The sequence below is a fragment of the Corythoichthys intestinalis genome, chromosome 9 (genome assembly GCF_030265065.1).
Source record: "Corythoichthys intestinalis isolate RoL2023-P3 chromosome 9, ASM3026506v1, whole genome shotgun sequence".
NCBI classification, from domain to species: Eukaryota; Metazoa; Chordata; class Actinopteri; order Syngnathiformes; family Syngnathidae; genus Corythoichthys; species Corythoichthys intestinalis.
In genome coordinates, this window is record NC_080403.1 from 33,422,533 (window position 1) to 33,447,389 (window position 24,857).

The following is a 24,857-nucleotide window of genomic DNA, read 5'->3' on the forward strand; positions in this document are numbered from 1 at the left end:
AAAGATCGTTTGTCAAAGCGATCGTATATTGAGGTACCACTGTACCACTATAACAAAACTACAAATGATCAAAAACTATACATTGAACCCCCCGCCCTCCCTGGGTTTCTACAGGTATCAGCAAATCTAATTTAATGCTTTTCAATGCCACTGTTAATGCCACGTGAAATCTTTTTGAATGCCCATGCCTGACTGCAGATTTCACACACACAAATTGTAAATTGGCCGACTTGACTCGACTTGAAATGACTTTTTAACCGACAACCGGTATCCCGATATTGTCCGACATTGAGGTCGTAGGCTTAACATTATGACTAATTGTATTACGATGCTGCACTGGATACTTTAATAATGATAAATGTAACAACTTCAAGGTTTTCTAATAAACATTCTTTGAAAAATAAGGGAACAACTTCAACTGAAGTTATGGCAAAGAACCTATATTGCACCACTATATTTATTGTTGAAATCAAAATACAGGTAGTCCCGGGTTCCTAGGCTGGCGATGTAACCCGACTTTCTGCTCAAGTTGGAATGAATCCTTGAAGTACCCCTAAATACAAAATAACTGCCCAAAAAAACATGTATTATACGTCATATTAATAAGAGGAAGTATGAAATAAGATACTGTGAGGTACGTTGTGCTTAATGCCATTATATTCAATGACTTTTTGGGCTTTAAAGAAAAAAAACTGCAGGGAAAAAAAAAACACTGGAGACAAATGGCGGACGAGACTCCGTCATCCTATAGTCAAAATCACGTACGTAAGTCGGGGACTATCTGTAGTGACCACATGATTCTTTTTTGGATCAAGTGCAAGTGCAAAGTGCCAATAGAACATATCACATATGGCTCACACCGGCTCAAAATAACAACAGAGGCACACAGCTTCAGTATAATGAATGAGGTATCTAATGAGTTTATTACTCATTATTTTTCAATCATTTATTGTTCATTTAAATTTTGCACCATGAATGCAAATGGTGTGCTGACATAACCAATCCCAAGCATCTTAGTTTGGAGATGTCTAACAGTCAATAAGCGTAACTGCTGTGCTAAGCTGTGACCAGCCCTTGAACAAAGGCAGAAGGCTTCTATATTCATTTTAAAGGCAAGATGCATACTGGCCCAAAACCGATAATGAAAAAACGTCAATATTATCCGATTTTAATTTTAAAATGATTTTGACAACTCTAATAAATTATGTAAAAAAGCTTTACCGTATTTTCGGACTATAAGGCGCACCTGAGTACAAGTCGCATCAGCCATAAAATGCCCAACAAAGAGGAAAAAAACATGAATATGTTGCATTTGGGGGCAAATTTACTTGATAAAATCTAACATATAGAACAGATATGTCATCTTGAAAGGCAATTTAAAATAAAAATACAATAGAGAAAAACATGCTGAATAAGTGTACAGTATGGTAATGTTACATGATGCATGAACAAAGAAATGTGAACGTGGCTGGTATGTTAACGTAACATAGCTATTAAGTTATTCAGATAACTATAGCATAAAGAACATGCTAACAAGTTTACCAAACCATCGGTGTCAGTCCAAAACACCCAAATAACATGTGAAAAGATATAATAATGTGTTAATAATTTCACACATAAGTCGCTTCACAAAAAAACGGACTTATCGTCCGAAAAATACGGTACATAATTTGTAATGTCTCAAATATTTAGTCGCTTTTTAATGTTTTTTAAGGCCTGACTTTTGACAAAATCCATTTAATGACTTTTAATGCTTTTTAATGACCCTAAATAATGAGGATGAAAGCAAAATATAAGTAATTAAATGCTATTTCAAAGAAATGAAGTCAGGATTTCATTAGCAAAAGCTTATAAATCTGAGCATAATTATCAATTCAGAGAAAATCTTTGTCGTTAAATAATAGTTTTAAACCTAACTATTCTAAAAGAGTATATACAAAAGAGTATATGTATGAAAGAGAACCACAACTTAATTAGCTTCTTTCATGTATCACAAGAACGAGCCCACATACCAGTAGTGGTACTTGTACCTCACTTTGACAAGCAATGTACTAAAACATTTTTCAAAAATTAAATTTAAAAACCAAACCAATGCCACTTTCCCAATATACTTACAGCATAATGACGCTGTGCTGTGAGGTGGACAGGTTATTTCAACAAGGGAGAAGTGCTCACAAACGGATTCAGCCAGATAAAAAACAAAACAAAAAAAACTATATTTGAGAAAAATACAACATGTCTTAGATGTGTTGCATTCATTTTTGTTTTCAGTGTACATGATGAAGTGCCTGCTTAGCAATATATGCGCTCAGTCCCATTTCTGCGGGGTTTGTTGTTAGAAGAGGTCATCTGACTGACATTAAGAAAAATCGATCGTTCTCAGTGGCATTCACTATGGTGTAGATTGAGGCTGCCGGGCCTTTTGGAGGGCATGTGGGAGTGTCTGGTATACAGGGTCGATGCCTGGGTGGCACAATGCCTGCTGCGTGTCAGCCACATTAGGACAGATGGAGAACAGAATCAATTAGGTGGACGAGGAGAGGGTGGGGACCAGAGCAGGCGAGACAGGCAATATCCCACTCATTATATGATGACCTCTTCACACCACACTGGACAACTGGGAGGTAAATCTGTCTTAAAGTTTGGGAATGGAGGACCAGTAGAGAATGTCAGTATGCTATGTTGAAGAAGGATAAACTCTGGCAGAAGTGCTCCCTGTGGCTATCTCACCAGCAACAAACTGTGAACAAATTAATTTCAATGCACTAAGAGGGAAAATCAAGTCCGGTTTCAACCTGCAAATTATGTTGAATTTGTGATTTCGGGAGTAGTTATGTGCCGGAATGAGATTCTGACGGTATGAAAACCTTAAGCAAAAATATCACAGTTTCACGGTATCACGGTATTGCACTCTAAAATGTGTTACTTTGAGATATTTCCATTGAACAGCATTTTTATTTTTCAAAACATAAGCAAATCTGAACATAAATATAATGTTAAGTTAAAATTAAGAAAAAAACAAAACAAAAAAAACCTGAAATATTTTAAATAAAATTCAAATAAACGCAGTCCTTTGGGTAAGCTTAAACCCACAGCCACAGAGGACAGTGTTGTTGTCGTTAACGATGATAACAAAAATATTTTGTTGATGAACATTTATTTCATGAAGATGATATAACGACGGCGATCTAAATTGGGGTGTGGCAAAATATCGAAATGGTGATATATCGTGATAATTTGTATCCCAAAAGGTTATCGATTTGCTCCTGCCAAGAATCGAGATATTGTTTTAAAAAGATGTCAGTGTCTTAAAAAAAACAAAAATAAAAATGAACCAACAAGTTTCTACCAAAATATTCCACCATAATAGTGTTGCAGTTAACTCTAAGGCTACATTGACGGTGCTCGATGCCTAATCCATTTAGACTGGGAACGTTCATTCATTCGAAACCAGAGCATTCACAGTCATTCTGTCCGATTTTCAGGGCATTTACAGGTCACTTGCTGTTCATTTTAGGGCATTTACAGGTCAATTTCTGTTGAGTTTGAGTCACTGCCTATTCATTTGGGTGATTCCCAGGTCACTTCCTGTTCTGTAACTCAAAATAAACAGAAAGAGCCATAAAATACCCCCAAATAAACAGGAAGTAACTGAAAATCAACAGGAAAATGACCTTAAATGGCCCAAAATGAACTCATTGCCTGGCATTGACTGCCACTACCGGCCATAGATGTTCAATCCGTTTGAAGTGGGAGGGATGGCTGTCACCCTCCCAGTTCAAATGGATTGGACAAGTGATAAACTCATTCCATTTCACAGCAAAAGCTGACCAGGGAAAGAGGGGGACGGGGGTGGGGGAGTCTACAAGCTAAGTGATTGAAAGGGGTAGAGTGTACACAAATCAGCTCTGTGATCTAAAACCTAGTAATCGTGTGAATCGCTTATGAGTGTAAGCCAGTTGGCGACCGGCCCTATACCGCCCCATCACCAGTCTCGGCACCAGGAACCCCACCCGAGCGCGCCCTATTACATCCAGTCGCCTGTGAGCCCCACCAAGCGCGCGACAACCACGCAGACGAGCGGGGACGCCACGCGGGCGCCAACAAAAAAAGGATCATCGTTGTATCGCCATATCGTCAGATCATCGTTATCGTGAGCTTTGTATTGCAAATCGTATCGTATCGTGAGGGACCAAGAGGTTCCCATTCCTAGATCTAAAAGTATGTCTTGCTAACTGTAACATAACGAGACGGTTGACAGTTTTCGTCTTACGTGACAAGACAAATAAGCTACATAGTTTCTGTCAAATATTCACAGTGCGGGACATTTGGTTATTGTATGAATAGTTAGTCAGCTTGCATTGTAGCCCAACTGTCTTTGGTTGTGTCACTCATGTGCCCCCTCCCCCACCCTCACCAGTGACTATTGACTGACAACGGCAGTGACGCGGTTTAATAGTCGGAAACGGTGCTAAGAAATATGGTCATATTTCAAATATAATCAGACCGAAAAAGGGAACGGAATGCATTGTGCCGGTGGGGAGACTGCTGACCACAAACTTGGTGGCAACAATATTATTAATCTGAAGTGGCTCCTGAAAGCCACGTTGATATTTATTCAAAGAAAAGCTGTAATATTTCATTTGAATACATCATAGACATACAACTTTTTTCAGTCAATTTTCCGTTATCAATTTAATATCTATTTTCCGCATTTTTTGTGTAAATGGAGTTCAGGCTAAAATTTTAGCTTGTTTGTGCTGCTAACTTTAGCATGTTATGTTACTGGAAGAACATTTGGGGATAATTATTTACGCAGAACGTGCTTTAACCCGTATTTTGGACTGTCTATAACAGCCGTGTGTTGAATTGTGCTATACAATATAAATAAATTTGCCTTGCCTTGAAATGACCAAAAAAAAAAAAAAGTAATATATACTAACAAGTATTTTCATACAAAAGACAGACAGAAATTAAAAGGGTTGCCAAAACAACACTGAGGGAGCATTTAAGACAAGTAATTCTTTATTTGATAGTTTAAATATGAAAAAAAATGGCCATTTCACCAACAGCCAATGTAATTTATAACAACAACATCTCACCCCATTTTACGTTGCACAATTTTTTGAACCGATTCTATACAATTTTTTGTTGCTGATTTTAAATCTGCCGTCAGTTATTAATCTATATTCTTTTGTTTTCAGGCAATCAGAATTATGTTATGTTATGTATATTTTTCTGAATCGTTGTCAACATTAGCTTGTATTAGGTGACTGATTTTCACACATTGGAGCACTCTGGCAGCAGCGCATTATAGCACATTATCCCTATTACTGGTTTCCTGTGTCTGCAGTTGTCTATGGCATCACATGTAATTTTTTGTGTCACATCCTTTTACTTTAGGGCTATTTTTAAGTGGCAGCAATATAACAGTTTTGTTCAAAACTTTGCTTTGCAATAATTTTGCATTGTACAAAAACTTTTAAACTAAGGTCAGGTTTGGATTCAGTACACCAAAAGTGTTTGCATCAATGCAATAATTTTTTTTGTTGACCAGTGTTATGAACCGTTCTTCCACAATAGCGTACCGGACGAATGCTATTTTTATACCGCAAGGCTGCATGACGTCACCATGGTAAACCGGAAGGGGGTCAACATAGAAGCGCGCTCGCATACAACATATACTATTACGGCTTGTTTTCTGCAGGTAATCTTTCAAAAAAGAACATGCTGAGTAAACACTGCTGCTATGGAACTTGGAGAAAGGACTCTAGATATTACGAAATTCGAAGGATGTTTTCTTCATACATTTCCCGATGCCAAAAACTCAAGAGGAAAAAATGTGAACAATGGATCAACTTGTGCGGACGTCCAAAAGATCATTTTAACGCCAGCAAGGTCAAGCAATTCACCCTCATATGTGGTAAACATTTTGTTGGGGGGCATGGTCCGACAGATGACAATCCTGCCCTGAAGAGGTAAGCCATTTTGATATTTTTATTTATTTTTAGCGTGGCGTTTTGCCGTGTTGCTTCTGTATGACAATGAATGATCTGAAAAAAAAAAAAGGTATCTGACTGCCACTGTTGTTACCTTTTCTGTTGTAAAGAAACAACTTTAGTAAGGGGCAAATGTACACAAATTAATAGAATTAAGATTTTTTATTGATGAAAAAAATTAAAAGTGTTTGCTGGCTGTCACTGAGTAGCATTTGCGATAGCTCCACATAAATAGCAATATAAATTACCCCAAGAACGGTCAGAGACCTAAGACAGCCAGAGGATTTAATATATAAGAAAGACAGGGAATATGTGGTGGTAAAGGAAAGCTTGTTGAAATAAGAGAATGTCATCGTCAGTGACGTAAGGCAACGCACACAACAAAAAGGTGTCAATAAAAAAAGCTACCTCTGGATCAGGTCGGCTCTATTTCCTGTCTTTTTCAGCCCTCAACACTCAAGCCATCTCTTTATCTGAACATTTGTATGTTCTTCCATATCTTTACCAGTGAATTTGGCACCAGGGACATCATTTTCGGACAGAATTGGTAGGTTTAGCTCAGTAAACATCTCGTTCGTACACTATTTACATGCATGTAGCATGACGGACAAACGCAAGTTTGACCCCCCCTAGCAGCAATTGCTAACGCCATGAATATTTATGAGCAAAGGTGACGTGTTACGTGCGGCAGGCTATTGACAAATTACTTTCGCTAGGATTCATATGCAGTACAAATCGTCAAATTACCTTGCAAAACTTAATACTAAAAAGGTATAACAGTAAACTGAAACCCTAATGATCTCACTCCGACATACCATATTTTCAAGTATTCTTCTTGTGTTTACAGTTTTTTTTTTTTTGTACAGGTACAGGTACAGGTAAAAGAAACCATCCTAATTATGAAGACCCAAAATATCCATATGTGGAAAATGTGAGTGTGAATGTAATTTCATGAATATTCACACCCTTATAAATACCTGACAATCTGATGCACGAAGTGGTCTGGGTCCTGAGCGGAAAAGACCGTAAGGGTTGTCCCTGCCGGAACACCCTCCTCAAATCGAATCATTTTGGGGTTAACAGGAAAGACGGGAGGCTCGTTCACATCCTGAACTGAGATGGTGACTCCAGCTGTGGACTGAAGTGATGACTGGATGCCACTGGCCAAGTGGGCTTGATTGGACACCACTACGGTCAGCATGAAGGCTCGGTTCATCTCAAAGTCTACTGGCTAGAAAGGAAGTATAGAGTTAGACCAGAATGAATAAGGAAAATGAATGAAAGTGAAGGGAAAGGAAGAATCTACTGTAAATATTGCCGATAACATCACATGTATTAACACTCACCTTTATTACCGTCAGCATGCCTTCATTCGTGATGGGGTTTGTGCGGATAGTGAAATGTCCTGAGGGGTCTCCGCTTACAATACGGTAGACCGCGTTCCAGTTTGGGCTGTGGGGCTGATCTCGGTCCACTACTGTCAGGTTGGCAACTACCACATTCACCTTGTTTTCTGGCACTTCTCCAGAAAACTGCACACAAGGAGGGAGAGACAAGAGCACTCAATATATATTGCAGAGATTTTCAAAACCGCAAACAAAAATGTCCCCCCCCCCCAAAAAAAAAAAAAAAAAAAGTATTTGAAAAGTATTTGATGTTATATGCATTACATGCATGGTTTGGTGTCAAACTCATGTTATCCGCAGTTTATCGGTTCCTTCCAAGGGCCATTGTGTCTTTCTTAATTAGAGCTGCCATGATGATCGATCAAATAATCGATTATTATGAGTTGATTATTTTCAATTCATCGTTAAGAGAAATTGTTAACTTAAAAAGTTCTAAATCCTCTTTTTGACCTCTTAATGGCAAACATTATTTTTAAATTATATTCTATAATCTTTATCTTTATATAACTAATATATATATTTAATCTACACATTTATGTAAAAAAAAAAACATTTAAAAAAGGTTAACACTAAATTTCTATTCATTTTTAATTGAATGTTTTGCATTAATAAGGATAAACCAGTAAATATTTTGTATATATTTTTCTTTTCTATTTGCCTTTTTATAAGCAAAACAAACAGGAAAGAGAAGAACAGTTATCATTTTCTTCTTTTCCTTTCCTTTTTTTAAAATAAAAAACTATATTAAAAAAAAAACTAAATACATGGGAAAAAAAATTGTCAAAAGCAGATAACACTAACGACATAACCACCGTCAACCCCCCCCCCCGTGGTCGAAAAGTGCCATTCCATATAATTGACTTTCCTATATATGATTTTGAAATTGAGAGTTTTCCGGTAAAATATAGTCTATAAAAGTTGTAAAGCAGAAAAGCAAACAACAAAAATGAATGAAATGAACAAAAAAGATATTCTTATAATGGGTCGAAATTTCGAACAGATCATGTGACTAGCACCTTAAAAGGTCATTTGCTCTGCTTAGCCAAAATCACGCGAGGACCGAAGATGCAAGATGGATATACGTAATTTTTTCAAACCTAAGCTTTCAAAAGCGACAACAACTACTGAGCATGAACCAAGGATTGAAAATGTGGACCATGAATCGCCTGAGAGCACCGCCAAAATGGTGAGGGGAGTTTCAATTTGCCCGACTAAAGATGCTAATTGTACAACAGAGACAATGTACTGTAGTTGCCCCCATCAAAAATTGTATCCCCTGGCCACGGGAGCGCATACATACACACATTAGTTATGAGTTATGTCGACTTAAACAATTAATTGAAGCCAGAAAAGAACCACAGTTATATATTTTGGACATCGACGCTTATTGAACTGGAGAAACTCCATAGAGGACTTGAATTACAGTAATACTTATAGGTCATCCTACGTGTAAAATAGTAAAATATTGCCTTTTTTTTTTTTTTTTTTTTTTTTTTACGTTCAGTACGTATGTTATGTTGTACGACAGAAAAATAAAAGTTTTTTTTTTTTTGATTGATAGGCCATGTTTTAAAACCTTGTAGATAACTACATCACCAAAACACGGAAATCAAGCAAATCAGTGCAGCGCAGTGGCTCCGCCCAGGGGATACAATTTTTGATTGGGGTAACTACATTAGCATGACACCGGCGGGTGTACCATAATCAATGGATGATGATCTTGGTGAAAAGTATAGCTGTCCTAAGCAGCCTGATTTAGAATTCCACTCAAGAATGATGGGAACCAAAAATTCTCATTTTCAACTTATTATTATAAATATTCTTGTAAGTTAATTTTATTGCTGACACTGCGTTTCGGGGTCATCAACATGTTGTGCCCCCCTGCCCCAAAACGGGCAAGATTTACTTTGTAATTATGTGGCGGGCTGGATCTGGTCCACGCCCCTTGAGTTTCACACCTGTGTTTTCGAGGAATCAAATCAAGTATCTGTCCTAATATGGAAGTAAGTACTGGACTGCAATCAAGGCAACTATAGGACTAATCTTTCACTAGTGGTCCTCTTTAAATTACGTTTTAAAGGGAGTCCCTTCTGAACTAACTGGAGGAAACGTAGCAATGTGCATTAGGGCTCTCATTTTCAAAAGATAATCCATATTTCCCCTTGTGAATAAGTAAGCATGTTTATAGAAATGCCAGCTGCTGTTCACTAATAGCTTCTTCTTTATAGGACTGACGCAGCATCTGAGCTACCAAATTCCTCATCCTATCTCTTCTTTGCTCTCAATCCTAAACTTTCCTCTATTCCCTGCAGTATCTCCTGGCTGATAAGCACAAGGACTAAAATTAAAAATGCACCATCTTCATTGGCCTACTAGCACTGCCATTTCATTTCCACCCCAGGCTTTTAGCACAAACAACTAAAAACCTTTCAAGCCTGTTTGGCCATGCTGTCAAAGTGCCAAATGGAAGGTTCTCTCTCCCAGGAATAAACAATGACGCTGACTCTAAGTGAGGGTGGCGTCCAAAATTGCCACTCTCTCAATAGAATTTGGGAGTCCGGAGAACAAGCTTCCCGGTTAATTGTTACAAGGGACCCCAGGTCCACTTTGCAAATGGAATAGAAAGACCAACTTAAGCGCACTAAATAGGTAAACCCTTATTCAAAAACCATGAAACATACACGGTATTGTGTTGTATCAATAATCCACAAATGAAATGATTGGTTTTAGACTCAATAATTAATTTAGAATATGTTGCAAAAGATGGTTTAATATTTCACCTATTCATTTTCTATATGAACTGGAGCCTTTTCTAGTTCACTATGGGGAAAAAGTGGTCTTTTCATGGGACAACACTGTCAAAATGACACTTTGACACAATAAAAAGTAGTCTGTGTGCAGCCTATATAATAGATTTATTATTAAATTTATTTTCCCCTCAAAATAACTCAAAATATAGACTTTAATATCTAAACCCATGGCAACAAAAGTGAGTACACCCCTTAGAAACTACTACTACATCCCTAAATGTCCAAATTGAGTACTGCTCGTCATTTTCCCTCCAAAATGTCATGTGACTCGTTACAGGAGTGCTGTCAGCATTGCTGCAGAGATTGAAGAGGTGGGGGTCAGCCTGTTAGTGCTCAGACCATGCGTCACACTCTACATCAAATTGGTGTGCATGGCTGTCACCCCAGGAGGAAGCCTCTTCTGAAGACGGTACACAAGAAGGCCCGCAAACAGTTTGCTGAAGACATGTCAACAAAGCACATGGATTACTGGAACCATGTCCTATGGTCTAAAGAGACGGGCGGGCTTTCTTGTGTACCGTCTTCAGAAGAGGCTTCCTCCTGGGGTGACAGCCATGCACACCAAAATGTTTTAAAAGCCCACTGCAAAAATTAGAATTTTATGGTATTGGAATTCAACCCATAAAATTCCACAGGAAATGTTTTTTATTCACAAAGACTAAAATCAACCAAATCAAAAAAATGTATGCAGTAAAGTTATCATTAACTATTAAGGGTGTAACAGTACATGTATTTGTATTGAACCGTTTCGGTACTTGGCGTTCGGTTCGGAACAAGGGCGTACCGAACGAGTTTCTGACGTAATGTAACCCTTACTTTTCGAGGCTGTGAGTCGATCGAGTTACAGTTTCTTTGTGTAGATTATATTTACTCCGTCTTCCCTCCTATAATGAGGACCAACACGGTAGGACAGTAAGAAACGTCAACGGCGCAACAACGTGGCTGCTGCGAGAACGCAGTGAAACACGGCCGTTAAAGTTAATCAGCGAATGCACACCAGTCGCAGTGCGGCCGCGTGTTGCATCCCAGAAGCGGCTCAACGCGATAAACGCGAAAACAATGGCAGAGTTTATTATTTGACGCGAGACGCAGCCCTCCTGCATCAATACTACTAGCTAGCAGACCGGGCAGACCGGAAGACACTCGTGTAAAAATACGGTGGATCCGGTCGATTTTCAAACTAATATGCAATCGTAACCCACTTTTTGAGTCCATCAGATCTCTTCAGTGGTAGATCGGGGCACAGTTGACTTGTCTTTGTTGATTTGCAGTTGTCTTCTCTGCTATAATAATAACCAACACGGCCCCATATTTAATACAAAACCCTCCTACCACAACAAAACAAGTAGGAACTAATATTCACATAGGAACTAAAGTTATACAACATAAAATATACAATATAAATGAATACTACATCACATTTGAAAAATACAAACACACAATAAAATAAATAATAGCCCATTTAAATAAAATAAATTGAAATGAGCTAAAACACCTGTATTTAAATAATAAGAATAATATACAGATCCTGCTTACACAATTAAATTTATTAATTTCTGTGTGGCGCTTTAACTTGAGAAAATCCACCAATAAAGCTTCTGAAAACCGTTCATAAGAAAAAATGATTTATTGAGGCATTTCATTTGTAAAATACATGTTAAAATCTTTGTCATTGGGATTGCTTTTCTCTTTAGCACAGGACTTCTTTTTTCTTCTTGCTTTCAGAAAAAAAGCTGACCAATACGCGGGGTCTGAAAGGCAAATTGTTGTTGGATTATTATCTTTAAATACCCGCTACTTTTTGAGCAGAATTCTAGCTTTGTACTGTATATGCTACTGTTCCTATTGTTGAAAGCACTAAAGTGTGTAATAAACAACTAGCACATTTCTATTTTGCATTTTGTTTTCTTACTGTACCGAAAATGAACCGAACCGTGACCTCAAAACCGAGGTATGTACCGAACCGAGATTTTTGTGCACTGTTACACCCCTATTAACTATACAGCTAACTCCATGTTTAGCCATGTTTACAAAATAAAACACAGGGCTAAATTAAATCTACGTTTACTCACACCAATTTCTTTTATTATTGTACATCGACCCACAAGTCTTACTGCATGGATATTAATTATCAAAGACTTGAGTAGGTAAAGGGGGATCATCTTGAAGTGTTCGTTATTTATTATGTACCAGGATGGTTGTCCAAAATCTTTTTTAAAATGAGAAACAAATAAAATTTCAAAGGTCTCAAAAATGTCTATTTTTCACTTACCTGATTTGACCTACATTAAAGGTGTCAAAAAATGCCCTTTCTTTTCAAAAATTTTCGTCCCCCAAAAATAGAGATTTTAAGGTTTCCAATGATGTAACACACCTGCATATAGGACCATTTTGAAATTTTGCCAAATTGGGGGTATCGGAGCAGAACTTCAAGTGTTTTCCGATATATATATATATATATGTACGTACAGTATATGTATATGAGTAGTTTATTAGTTTATTGAGGAGTACTCCCTGAAATGCCATTTTTTTGTAACTGAAACAAAATAGTCAAATTAAATTTCAATTTTTTATTTTTGGGTAATATTTGTTTCATTGCTATCGACACTAACTGTGGGAACATTTGGTTTTAATAAAAATAACATAAATAAACATTATTATTAATATTCTTACTGTATATTAACAAAGATTTCTATAAGGAATTATGATTCTTTGAACCTATGCCCCACAACATGAACGCAACCCTGTTACCATAAACTTGTTATCATGGTAGAAGATAAAGCAAGAAATCACATGATATGTGCGACTAGACATCACTTTTTCATACTTTTATAAAATTGTTAGCCGTGCTTGAATGTCTTACTATATGCAACCCTGTTATACATGTGATCAGAACAAAACAATTATTATTATTATTAACTTATTTTTTTCCCCCCTTTATTTATTGACATACGTTTGTCCTTTTGGTCATTAGTAACTGCTAAATGAATAGAATAGAATAGAATAGAATAGAATAGAATAGAATAGAATAGAATAGAATAGAATAGAATAGCCCTTTGTTGTCATTATATAGTTGTCCAATGAAATTGTGGAGCATCTCCCTTGATAGTGCAGGACAAGTAAAAATCTCATAAGTGACTTGCAAGTATAAAAGTATAAAATCTAAATACATTTAAAATGTGTATGCCCGTATGAGGTAGTCCTATGTTCAGGCAGTGCAAATAATTGAACTGAAGTAGCAGCAATTGACAGTGAAGGCATTGGAATATTGCACGTTAATTTTGCACATGAATAGCATTGCACATAGAATATGTGTGAATAGACCCCAATCACGTGACGTCACAACTCTGCCCCCCTGACAAGTGCCGCCATATTGTCCGTCAGCTCATCGTGTTTACTTATTAGCGCTACGTACATTCCTCCTATTACTGCGTGTTTTTCTGCTTGTCTAAGGAATCACCGCCTAGTAAACGAGCCCAAAAACCCTTCTGACAATCGTTAACATTGATTAATCAAAATGGTGAAAGCATGTGTGGGGGTTGGTTGCAGTAACAGAGAAGATAAACGGTCATTTTAGTAGTAGCTGTGTGCCCATTGTTGAAAGGGCAAGTCTCTAAAGCAGCACGGTTGTTTATCTCGGTCCATGATGCGTTTGTGTCGACAGCCGTTAGACAGCGGCGAAAACATCAATATGATGCCAATATGATCGCAGACATCATCAGACGGAGACTACGAAGCTCGCCCCACGGTCGCGCAGCAAGAGGGTGAGCGCAACAACAGGTGTTGTGCCGAAAAATAGCTGCCCTGCGTGAAATGTCCCCCCCAGCCCACACGGAAACGACTTTCTTGTACCGTGAATATGTATTATTTTACTCTGCTTGAACTACCTGTCATACCTGTGTGATTGTCATTGGGATATGGTCGTAAAGACCTGTAGACTAATACATTTCTGTTCAAAAATGGTTATGTGGCCCAGTCCACGATTTGTTACTAAAATACAGTACTAATATTTTGTTTAATTATTTAAAACTAATATTACAGTCGTAAATCCATTAATGTAATGCGTCCATGAAAACATTTGATGTTTTCACGTCAATAAAGCGTTACAAATAAGCGCTCCCGTCAGGGAAGACATTTCACGCGGGGCAGCTATTTTTCGGCACACACCGGCCCGTTGTCGATCAAGTTTCATTTTACAATCGTGTGTGACGTTGGTGATTGGGGTCTATAAAAGTGAAGTAGCAGCAGTTGACAGTGCAGGCATTGAATATTGTACGTTAATATTGCACGTAAGTAGTATTGCACAAAGAATATTGCACGTAAATGAATATTGGACATTGGGTGATGTGTTGTTACATATGACAGTTCAGGGTTGAGAATACTTTAGCAAAGAAACTGTTCCTCAGTCTGTTTGTTCTTACTTTTAAACACCTACTCCTAAGAAAAAACTAGGACTAGTATGTATTAATAGAGAATATTTTTCAATAATCTTACAGTTCAAATGTCCCCCAATTCTGGAATGACCCTTAATATATACTTTACTGTAGTTATACAAAACCATTCACACTTACATGCTTACCATTACATAAAATACCACTACAATACAAGGTATTTCAGACCAATTTAGACTGTTGTGCCTTGCAGCGATGTGAAAAAGACAGATAAAGGAACATCCAGGAACTAGCTTGTAATCCTCATTTTTCCATATCATGCAGTCAAGCTCCTTCCCGTTCCTGCTGCTTTTAAAAACCTTATCAAAGCTGAGCGCAACAGAGGGAAGTGTGGAACATTAAAAAAAAAAAAAAAAAAAAAAATCAAATGTCCTCATCCTCTTTCAGGTATTTAGTCGCCTCAGCTTTTCAGATGAATCGTGCTCTGTGGGGTTTGCTGTATTCATTTGAAGGTTTGATTAGAATGACACACATAGAAACACAGCACTAAAAGTGACATTAAATTAAAACAAATTTTATGCATCTAATTTTTTGGGAGTCTGGAATCTCCCACGCATGTCCCTGTAATCATTCGATTCGACAGATTTACAAAATGAAGTTGCTCGCGAGTTAATGCTTTACATGTCATAACTGTCAACAAGAAGGCTCTCGAGTGTTTGTTGATGCGCGACACTCCACTCGACTGCTGTCGTGAGAACTGGAATCAGCTGCGTGCCACGCAGATGGAGGACAGGGCAGTTGTGCGAGGAGTGGCAGTCTTGTTTGGTGAGCTCGAGCGATGACATCTGGGGAGCTCTTATCAGAGCACGCGGATGGAACTGTCCTGGCATGCGGGGGGCAACAGTGAAGCCGAGAGCACAAGGATCACGGTGTGTGTGTTTGTGTGTGTGATGGCGACGACGCCTTACTCGGCCTGTAGCTTCTGATGCAGAAAACAATTGCTATCGCTTGACTCTCAGAATACACACTACATACTGTAAGGGCAGGGGTCTCAAATCTGTGGCCCAAAGGCAAAATGAGGCCAGTGGGACAATGTTTTGTAGTCCCTACTTGACATAAAAGCAAAGTTTTTCTGTGAGCAGTTCATATTTTGCCATAGGCAATAAAATAAACAAAAACAAATAAAATAATAACAACAACTAAAAATTAGTAATAAACAACATAAACATAAAAATAAAAGATTAACAACAACAACAACAACAAAAAATCATCATATAATTGGCTCTGGCTATTTTTAGGGCCCGAGCACCAACTTAGTTTTCTTCAACATAGAGCGATGAAATTCGGGGAATCAATACGATGTGCGAAACTGCTCCAAAAGTCTCTTGCAACCATATTTTAAACCCAACAGGAAATTGGTTATTTTGCATTGAATGTGGATTATTTTATCGATTTACAGGGTGCACGTTTGAGACCTTGGTGTCTGGGGAGTTAGTTGGATCCTCCTCAAAATTGGTGAGAGTATTCATGAGACATATGAATCTAGAATTATCAAAACGGTGAGTTTTCATTCATGGGCCTGTGCTTCCATTTAAACTGGGGGAGACTGGCTGTGAATGCTCATGTTTCAGCACAATCTTAACTGAGGGGGGCGAATGACAAACATTCATTTGCTCCTCCCAGTCACAATGGATTGGATGTCTTCCCCCGTCAATGGCAGCCAATAAGTTAAATGAGTTCCCTGTAGGAAACCCTGTAGGTTTGTAAACTTGTTAGAAAAAGTAATTAAGCAACATTAGCCCCTTTTTGTGTGGAAATTTTTGACAGAGCCCAGGCTATTTCTTGCAGCCCCCTGATGAATTGACTTACCGCTCATCTCAACCTTCCCAAATAATGCATAATAATAATAACTCAAGTTTCCTTATCACATATATAACAGGATTGGCATTGTTGATAAAATGTCCTACTTTTACAAGGTGAAAGCGGCTTATTAAGCAGTCCTGTTTCTTGCTTGTGGAACTAACCCATTGTTTTAAATGCAACATGAAGACATTATGTAACACTAAAACGTTACTGGGATACGAATCCCACAGGACATTCAAAATATGATGAGACACAAAATCTGTTTGTTGTTTTTTTTTTACTCACCGTCCTGACTGTTAGTTCTGGGGGATTGTCATTGATGTCGGTAATTGAGATCAGGGCTGTGGCCGTGTTGGATAAGCCAAAGTTTAAGTTTCCCTCCATGTCAGTTGCCTGCACAATTATGGTGTACTGGGAGACTTTCTGGAGGGAGAAGTGTAGAGAAAAAAAACAAGGTTAAGAGGTAAACGTTAACACACTTGGACAGATATAACCACAGTTTGACCTGGATTGCAGCAAAACAAATCAATGCAAAAGCATCTCCAGTGGCAGTGTGGTGACTGTCCATGGTGCTGAAAGTTTAGCTAAACTTGTGTGGAGAGCAAGAACATTTCTCTATAACTATTACGCTGGAAAACAATTTGGAAAATAAATATCTGTTGCTTTAGGTCTGAGAGCTGTGTTTCATGAACTATTGGCTGCCGACTCAAAAAAACTAATATCAGTTTTTCTCTATTAGGTCCAATTTTTTCTCCACAGTATCTACTGACTATGTACTGCATGCAAACAAAGATACGAATTGCAGTCATTCCTGTTTCTTTCTTATTTCATTGTATTTCAATATTTGATAAAAAACAAACACATATATTGAGTACAGGTATCCCATAGTTAAAAAATGTGATGTTACAGGGCAAACTGTGCTCAGTTTGGGATTCCACATTCAAAAAATTGCCAAGAACAGCTGTCAATTACTGAATCAGGCCCAGTGTCTGCACACTAAAAATACAATGTTTTGTTGCAATAGGGTCGCTCTTAATGTCTATGACAGCGTTTCCAAAAATTTCCTAAGCCAAGGCACACACTTCACACTAGAAAAATCACACAGCACACCATCACCAAACTAAAACGTCTGAACTGAAACAATGATCCTCCCCTAAATGGACTTACTCAGTGTGAAATACGTTACTGTTTAATTTAACTCACAGCTGATGTACTCAGAGGAAATCATTTCTATATTCTGTTGTTTAACTGAAACAACACAATATAAAACAGGGTTCACTAAATCCGGACCTCGGTGCCACTTTTCCTGTCGTGTTTTTCACGTCTCTCTCCCCTAACACACCTGAATCAAATGATTATGTCATCAGCAACCTCTCCAGAAGCCTGATAATGATCCTGATTATTTTCATTCAGGTGTGTTGGAGGAGGGAGACATGGAAAACACGACAGGAAAAGTGGCACCGAGGTCCGGATTTAGTGAACCCTGATATAGAATATACAGTGGGGCAAATAAGTATTCAGTCAACCACTAATTGTGCAAGGTCTCCCACTTGAAAATATTAGAGAGGCCTGTAATTGTCAACATGGGTAAACCTCAACCATGAGAGACAGAATGTGGAAAAAAACAGAAAATGACATTGTTTGATTTTTAAATAATTTATTTCCAAATAGAGTGGAAAATAAGTGTTTGGTTACCTACAAACAAGTAAGATTTCTGGCTGTCAAAGAGGTCTAACTTCTTCTAACGAGGTCTAACGAGGTCTAACGAGGCTCCACTCGTTACCTGTATTAATGGCACCTGTTTTAACTCAATATCGGTATAAAAGACACCTGTCCACAATCTCAGTCAGTCACACTCCAAACTCCACTATGGCCAAGACCAAAGAGCTGTCGAAGGACACCAGAGACAAAATTGCAGACCTGCACCAGGCTGGGAAGACTGAATCTGCAATGGCTAAAAGGCTTGGTGTAAAGAAATCAACTGTGGGAGCAATTTTTAGAAAATGGAAGGCATACAAGACCACTGATAATCTCCCTCGATCTGGGGCTCCATGCAAGATCTCACCCCATGGCGTCAAAATGATAACAAGAACGGTGAGCAAAAATCCCAGAACCACATGGGGGGACTTAGTAAATGACTTACAGAGAGCTGGGACCACAGTAACAAAGGCTAGTATCAGTAACACAATGCGCCGCCAGGGACTCAAATCCTGCACTGCCACACGTGTCCCCCAGCTGAAGCCAGTACACGTCCAGGCTCGTCTGCTGTTGGCTAGAGAGCATTTGGATTAACCAGAAGAGGACTGGGAGAATGTGTTATGGTCAGATGAAACCAAAATAGAACTTTTTTGGTAGACACACAGGTTCTCGTGTTTGGAGGTGAAAGAATACTGAATTGCATCTGAAGAACACCATACCCACTGTGAAGCATGGGGGTGGAAACATCATGCTTTGGGGCTGTTTTTCTGCAAAGGGACCAGGACGACTGATCTGTGTAAAGGAAAGAATGCATGGGGCCATGTATTGAGAGATTTTGAGTGAAAATCTCCTTCCATCAGCAAGGGCATTGAAGATGAGACGTGCCTGGGTCTTTCAGCATGACAATGATCCCAAACACACAGCCAGGGCAACAAAGAAGTGGCTTCGTATGAAGCGTTTCAAGGTCCTGGAGTGGCCTAGCCAGTCTCCAGATCTCGACCCCATAGAAAATCTGTGGAGGGAGTTGAAAGTCTGTGTTGCCCAACGACAGCCCCCAAACACCACTGCTATAGAGGAGATCTGCATGGAGGAATGGGCCAAAATACCAGCAACAGTGTGTGAAAAGCTTGTGAAGAGTTACAGAAAACGTTTGGCCTCCGTTATTGCCAACAAAGGGTGCATACCAGTGACATGATTTGCAAATAAATTCTTTAAAAATCAAACTGTGATTTTTTTTTTCCACATTCTGTCTCTCATGGTTGAGGTTTACCCATGTTGGCAATTACAGCCCTCTCTAATATTTTCAAGTGGGAGAACTTGCACAATTAGTGGTTGACTAAATACTTATTTGCCCCACTGTATATAAACACGGCTTTATTTAACCAGCTGCGATCTAATAGAAGAGCCTTTAAAGGTACTGCGTGTCACTACATGTCGCTTACATGGATAGATGAACAAACATGAATTTGTAGTTAGTCATTTTCAGAGAATTTAAGTTATATTAGTTAATTTCATAGTTAATTATTATTAGTTTCAAGTTTTTAGTTGAAATTCAAATGTATAGTTCTAAATAAATTATTGCCTGCTAGTGTAAAGTACTGAATGTGTTCCATGGCATTAAACCCAAGCAACCAACATGTCAATGTATTTCCACCCGAGGCCATCATTACAGTATACATACTGTAGCTACCAAGTGTTTTCTTTCCAAGTATATGCGTCATTTGAACGAGTCAGGGTGCAGTGATAGAAAAGAGGACATCAAGGATAAATAAGTGTTAGCAGACCTTGCTCAGTTTCTCTCTGCTGACTGTTTTTTTTAAGAAATAATTAAAGATGCATTTTATTATAGATGCATTCACATCACCGGGACAGTTCTAAAACCCAGCTGAGGTCATTAGGCATCTCCCTGAGTCATCATGAAGTGCACAAATGCTCATTACTCTACACCCAAACAATCGTATTAATGATTCTACCAACCAGAAAGCTATCAGAGTTATGATGGAATACCAATAACATATCCCCTTCATAAAGCACTTCATTAAAGACGACTGTCTTGGTATTCTCATTAAAATCAGGTCAAATCCATCCATATACAGATTGCGCCTGAAACGAAATACATTGCTACGGGAATAATTGTTTTGACGACTGCCACCAGGTGGCGCTCCCCAATAGACTGAAAAGGACACATTCTCTTACCTGCAGGGTTTTTATCACTCATCAGAGGGTAGTTAGGTGTTTATAGGCCCTTCTAGTGCACACATGCATATAGACTAATGGACCAGTGAGATGGAACAGGTGGGAAACACATGCATGCCCGCACATGCACACGCACACGCACAGAGCCAAGTGCACTCTGTTGTCCAAAAGTGGCCAAACAAGCTAGTAAGAGGCTCTCTAATGAGTCCTGTAGAAACGCTGAGCATTTCAATTAGTCTAGCATTGCTTTCCCTCAAACCCCCAAAGCATTTTGTGCACATGCAAACTGTGTTTTAAGCCACTAAAATACTACCAGTTCGCACTTCAATTTTCAGCTTAATTATTATAAAGTTATTTTGTTTACAGAGCGCTTTTGCGATGCTCAAAGACGCTTTACAGTTGAAACAAAGAAAAGCAGCAAACAACGTGAGCAGAACAAAAATATAGAGAAAAGAATTATAAATTAAGAGCCAGTTTAAAAAGGTGAGTTTTTAACAATTTTTTGGATGTACGAAGGTCTGAACAGGTGCGGATGGATTTAGGGAGTGGGTTCCAAAGGGAGGGGTCAGCAACGGAGAAGGCTCTGTCCCTCCAAGTTTGGTGTGTTATTTGTGGGGGAAGTGCGAGAATGTTTCCATGAGATGAGCAGAGGTGACGGGAGGGGGGGGCGGGGTAGGCATGTGCCGGTATGAGATTCTGACGGTATGAGAACCTTAAGCCAAAAATATCACGGTAGCACGGTACTACAGCACTAAAATGTGTTACATTATTACCATCAGAACAAAAACAATTGAATTATTTTCCATAAAAAGCACATGTGTTCAGGTTTACATTATACACACACTCTCTTTCTCAACACAGACAGTTGCCAGAGAGAAAAAAAGAAACATGTTTTACCACCGCTAGAGACACTAAACACCCTGGATTTAATTCTTGTAGCTGGCTGGAAATGTTCATGACAGTGTTTACTAACCTTTAATTTTGTATAAATACGACACAATATTGGAGGCATTGCCTCCTCTGCAGCCACCGCAGACACCCAAACATGTTTTAAATTTTGGTTGGCCCTGCTCTAAGCCTCGGCCGTCTGTAACTTTTCCGAAGGCGAAGTATTCCCATACCAGCGATTTAGTTTTCTTCAATAGGGGTAAAGGTTCAGGAGTTTCACCTCCTCCAGCCATGGTGTAGCACAGCGGACACACTGACACTGAGCAACAACAGGTGAGTGAGGGTTGAGCCTTACAGCTGCAAGCGAGGGATTTCTTCCTGCATTTTTGGGCCATAAAAAAATAGCTAATACCTTAGGGACGGTAGGACGGAAATTTTTTGCTGTTTTGAAATCGTGACGTTTTTGATACCACCGTATACCTTGAAACCGGTAATCCTATTGGGGAAACGGGTGAGAAGGCGTGCAGCAGAGCTTTGGATATATTGTAGTTTATTGAGGAGTTTGGATGGAGAACCGAAAAAAATGCTGTTACAGTAATCAAGTCTGGAGGTGATGAATGCATGGATGAGGTTTTCTGCAGCAGAGAAGGTGTTCTTGACGTGGAAGATGGCAGTTCTGGTGATGTGGTTGATGTGCTGGTCGAATCTTAGTTCATTGTCGAAAATGATACCTAGGTTGCGGAAGTGTGTTGAGTGAGGGTTGATTCCTGTCCACATAACGTCAGCTAGGCTGGTTTATTTTTATTTATTTATTTTACCTCTCCCCATTAAGGAGCAACTCCACTCAATCCTCAAATCACTGAACTAGATGAGAAGCTGATCTGAAAATCCACCTGTTAATGATTAGACATCTATACTAATCAGCAACGACAATATGAATGAAATAACCCTCTAGACTGTAATTTTATAATTGCCGACAAGGTTAAGGAGTTCTTAAAGACACTTTTGTGATTTGTTACATTCAAGAGTGCACCCTAGGGTGCTGTAAGAGGTCAATCAGGAAGAGTTAAAAGAAAAGAAAACGCCAATCAGAGAGAGTCAGGTTTCCTTTGTGGATCTGCTGCAGGCAACAGGAACTTGTTACTCACTATCAATCTCATATGCACACAATCTGACATTCCTAGAGTGCTTAGCTTTTCTTTTTACTTTACTGTGCTCACACCCATTTTTTTCCCAAAGTTGTCCACTGTGCTAGCCTAAGTGATATCACTACATCAAGTTCACTAAATTCTACGGAGTGACTTTACATACAAGTCCCTACATTTTCTTGTGTAGAGGTGAAGGCACTGAAATGCATATATGGTAAGACTTCCGATGTGAACTGTCAATACAGATGTATTTTTGCATTGATCAGCCTTTCACCCAGTCTGTTTGGTCTTATTAATGTCCTGTCCCCAGCAAAAAGTGTACATGCAGGTTATGCTGTTATATCGTCCCTACTAATATTGAGACCAAACCTACGCCCTTTGTGTAAAGCAACAACAATAGTAGGCCGTTAACATAACAACTGCTCTGGCCACATACTGGCATACTGGTCAGTATGAGTGTGAATACGACATGAATGTAATGTTTCACATAAAGGCAACCGACAGCGCAAGATTATTAATGTGATGGAATGATGATGAGTTAAACAATAACATGACAAACAGCACACAAAAAAGGAATGAAAAGAGACAGACCCTCATTCTCCTTAATGAAAGAACAAGTAAGCAGACTACTCGATTACTAAAATTGATCAAAACGGTAAAGTGAGAGGATCCTAACATGCTGTTCAATAAAAAAGCCTTTTGGAATTAATTACTTCTCAGATCACACCACATCTTAGAGTGGAGATGCCACAATACATTTGTTAGACAAATTGATTAACCCAACTTAAAAGGCATACGAAATAGCCAAGAAGTTAGATATTTTGAGTCCTAATCAATTTGGGTAGTACATTGTAAAATGCACAATATTTTCTTTGCCACAAAAGTACATTTTAATTCTGAGTCACATTTTTTTAATACCCAAAATTCTTGATTTGGAATTATGGTGTAGAGACTTGTAGACTTTCTTTTATATTATTTATCATCAAAATTATTATCATTATTTTTTAAAAAATTTACACGTTAGATCCACTTGGTAAGTTATGTCAGATGCCAACATAAACAAATGAAAAAAAAAAAGGATAAAATGCATGATGCAAATTTCGCCACAACATGCATTTTTGGTCGGTCTAAAATGTCACTAATTAGCGACATTACACATCAGGGTGTTGAACTGTAAATTTCACAAAAACACCTTATCTTGGTTAAAAATAAAATCAACGGAGCGTGAAAAATGCTCGCGGCAAAAGCAGAAGTGTGGCAACTTCTTAGAGAAAAGAAGAAAGTTTCTTAAAAAAGGTTCAATACAAAGTTCAGACTATATTGAGAACATATTTTTCAACACTCTTGATTCAGTGTTGGCTACAAAATGGCCCCATCCACCTCCATGCATCATTACTCCTCATTCAGCAACCTGCTCGCAATTCTCCAGTGGATTTGCTGGCTTGCTCCTGGAGCTTGGATGCTCTGCTGTGAGTTAACATAACTCTGACTCTCACAGACAATCCAGCCCACGGCCCATTTTAAGGATGCAGACTCACAGCATTATTCTCCAGGTGGAATCCAAAGGTACTAATAGAGCCAGATTGTGGGAACTCATTCCCTGCAGACAGCACAGGCCAAGGAGTCCTGCATAGGGTTGGCATCAGCAGAGCGGACAGTCTGGCAAAGTGCCACATCACATTGTAGCACAACAGACAGTTGGAGGCTGGGGCTCAGGGGTATTGAGACATTCTGGGGGAATGAAAGACAGCAGTTGTCTTTGCCAGGGCACCCGCTGCTTACAAAGGAGTGCAATCTTGCCAGATGTAAAACCAAAATGTGTCTTGAGCTTACTGAGGATTTCAGTCTTATTTAAATAAACTTACGGAGTTATTTAGGGCTGCAGCTATCGATTATTTTAATAGTCTATTAATCGATGAACTATTTAGTTCGAATGATCGACTAATCGGATAAGGATCATAAAAAATTGAAATACCTGAGCTGAGCCTCAACGGTATAAAAAAAAAATAATAAATGAGGATCTATATACAACAAAAGAACAGTTGGCTAACTTACAAAGCAAAAGTCCGCTAGCTTAAATGCTATAAAATGCTAGCTTTTTTTTTTTTTTTTTAACAATGCTGTTAACAAATGGTTCAGATACATATTCCCACAAAAAATGGCTAACTATACCTATAAATTAAATTACGAATGCAAAAAAAAACATTAGCTCAAACAAAATTTTAGCTTATGTTGGTCCTAACAGGGAGCAGATGGATTCAGTCATGTGAAATGAGGTAGACTAGAGGGCCATGTATCCACCCAAATCAATAAAACAAAATGCAAACACTTTCAAAACAATCCATTACAATGCTTTAATTAAACGAATACTCGAAGCAGCAAAATTTAATTCGAATCTTTTTTTCTAATCGAATACTGACGTTAATCGATTAATCGTTGCAGCACTAGAGTTATTATA

General features: G+C 38.5%; 1 protein-coding gene across 2 annotated transcripts in view; it reads right to left on the minus strand.

Annotated features, from left to right (window-relative positions):
• Nucleotides 1-24,857, minus strand: part of cdh4 (cadherin 4, type 1, R-cadherin (retinal)) — a 411,266-nt gene that overhangs the window by 26,663 nt on the left and 359,746 nt on the right. For both annotated transcript variants that reach the window (XM_057846061.1, XM_057846060.1), the window contains exons 8-10: nt 16,755-16,892; nt 7,346-7,531; nt 6,977-7,230 (exon numbers count right to left, since the gene is read on the minus strand). In XM_057846061.1, coding sequence (XP_057702044.1) covers nt 6,977-7,230; nt 7,346-7,531; nt 16,755-16,892 — 578 coding nt within the window. The remainder of the gene's footprint in view (nt 1-6,976; nt 7,231-7,345; nt 7,532-16,754; nt 16,893-24,857) is intronic.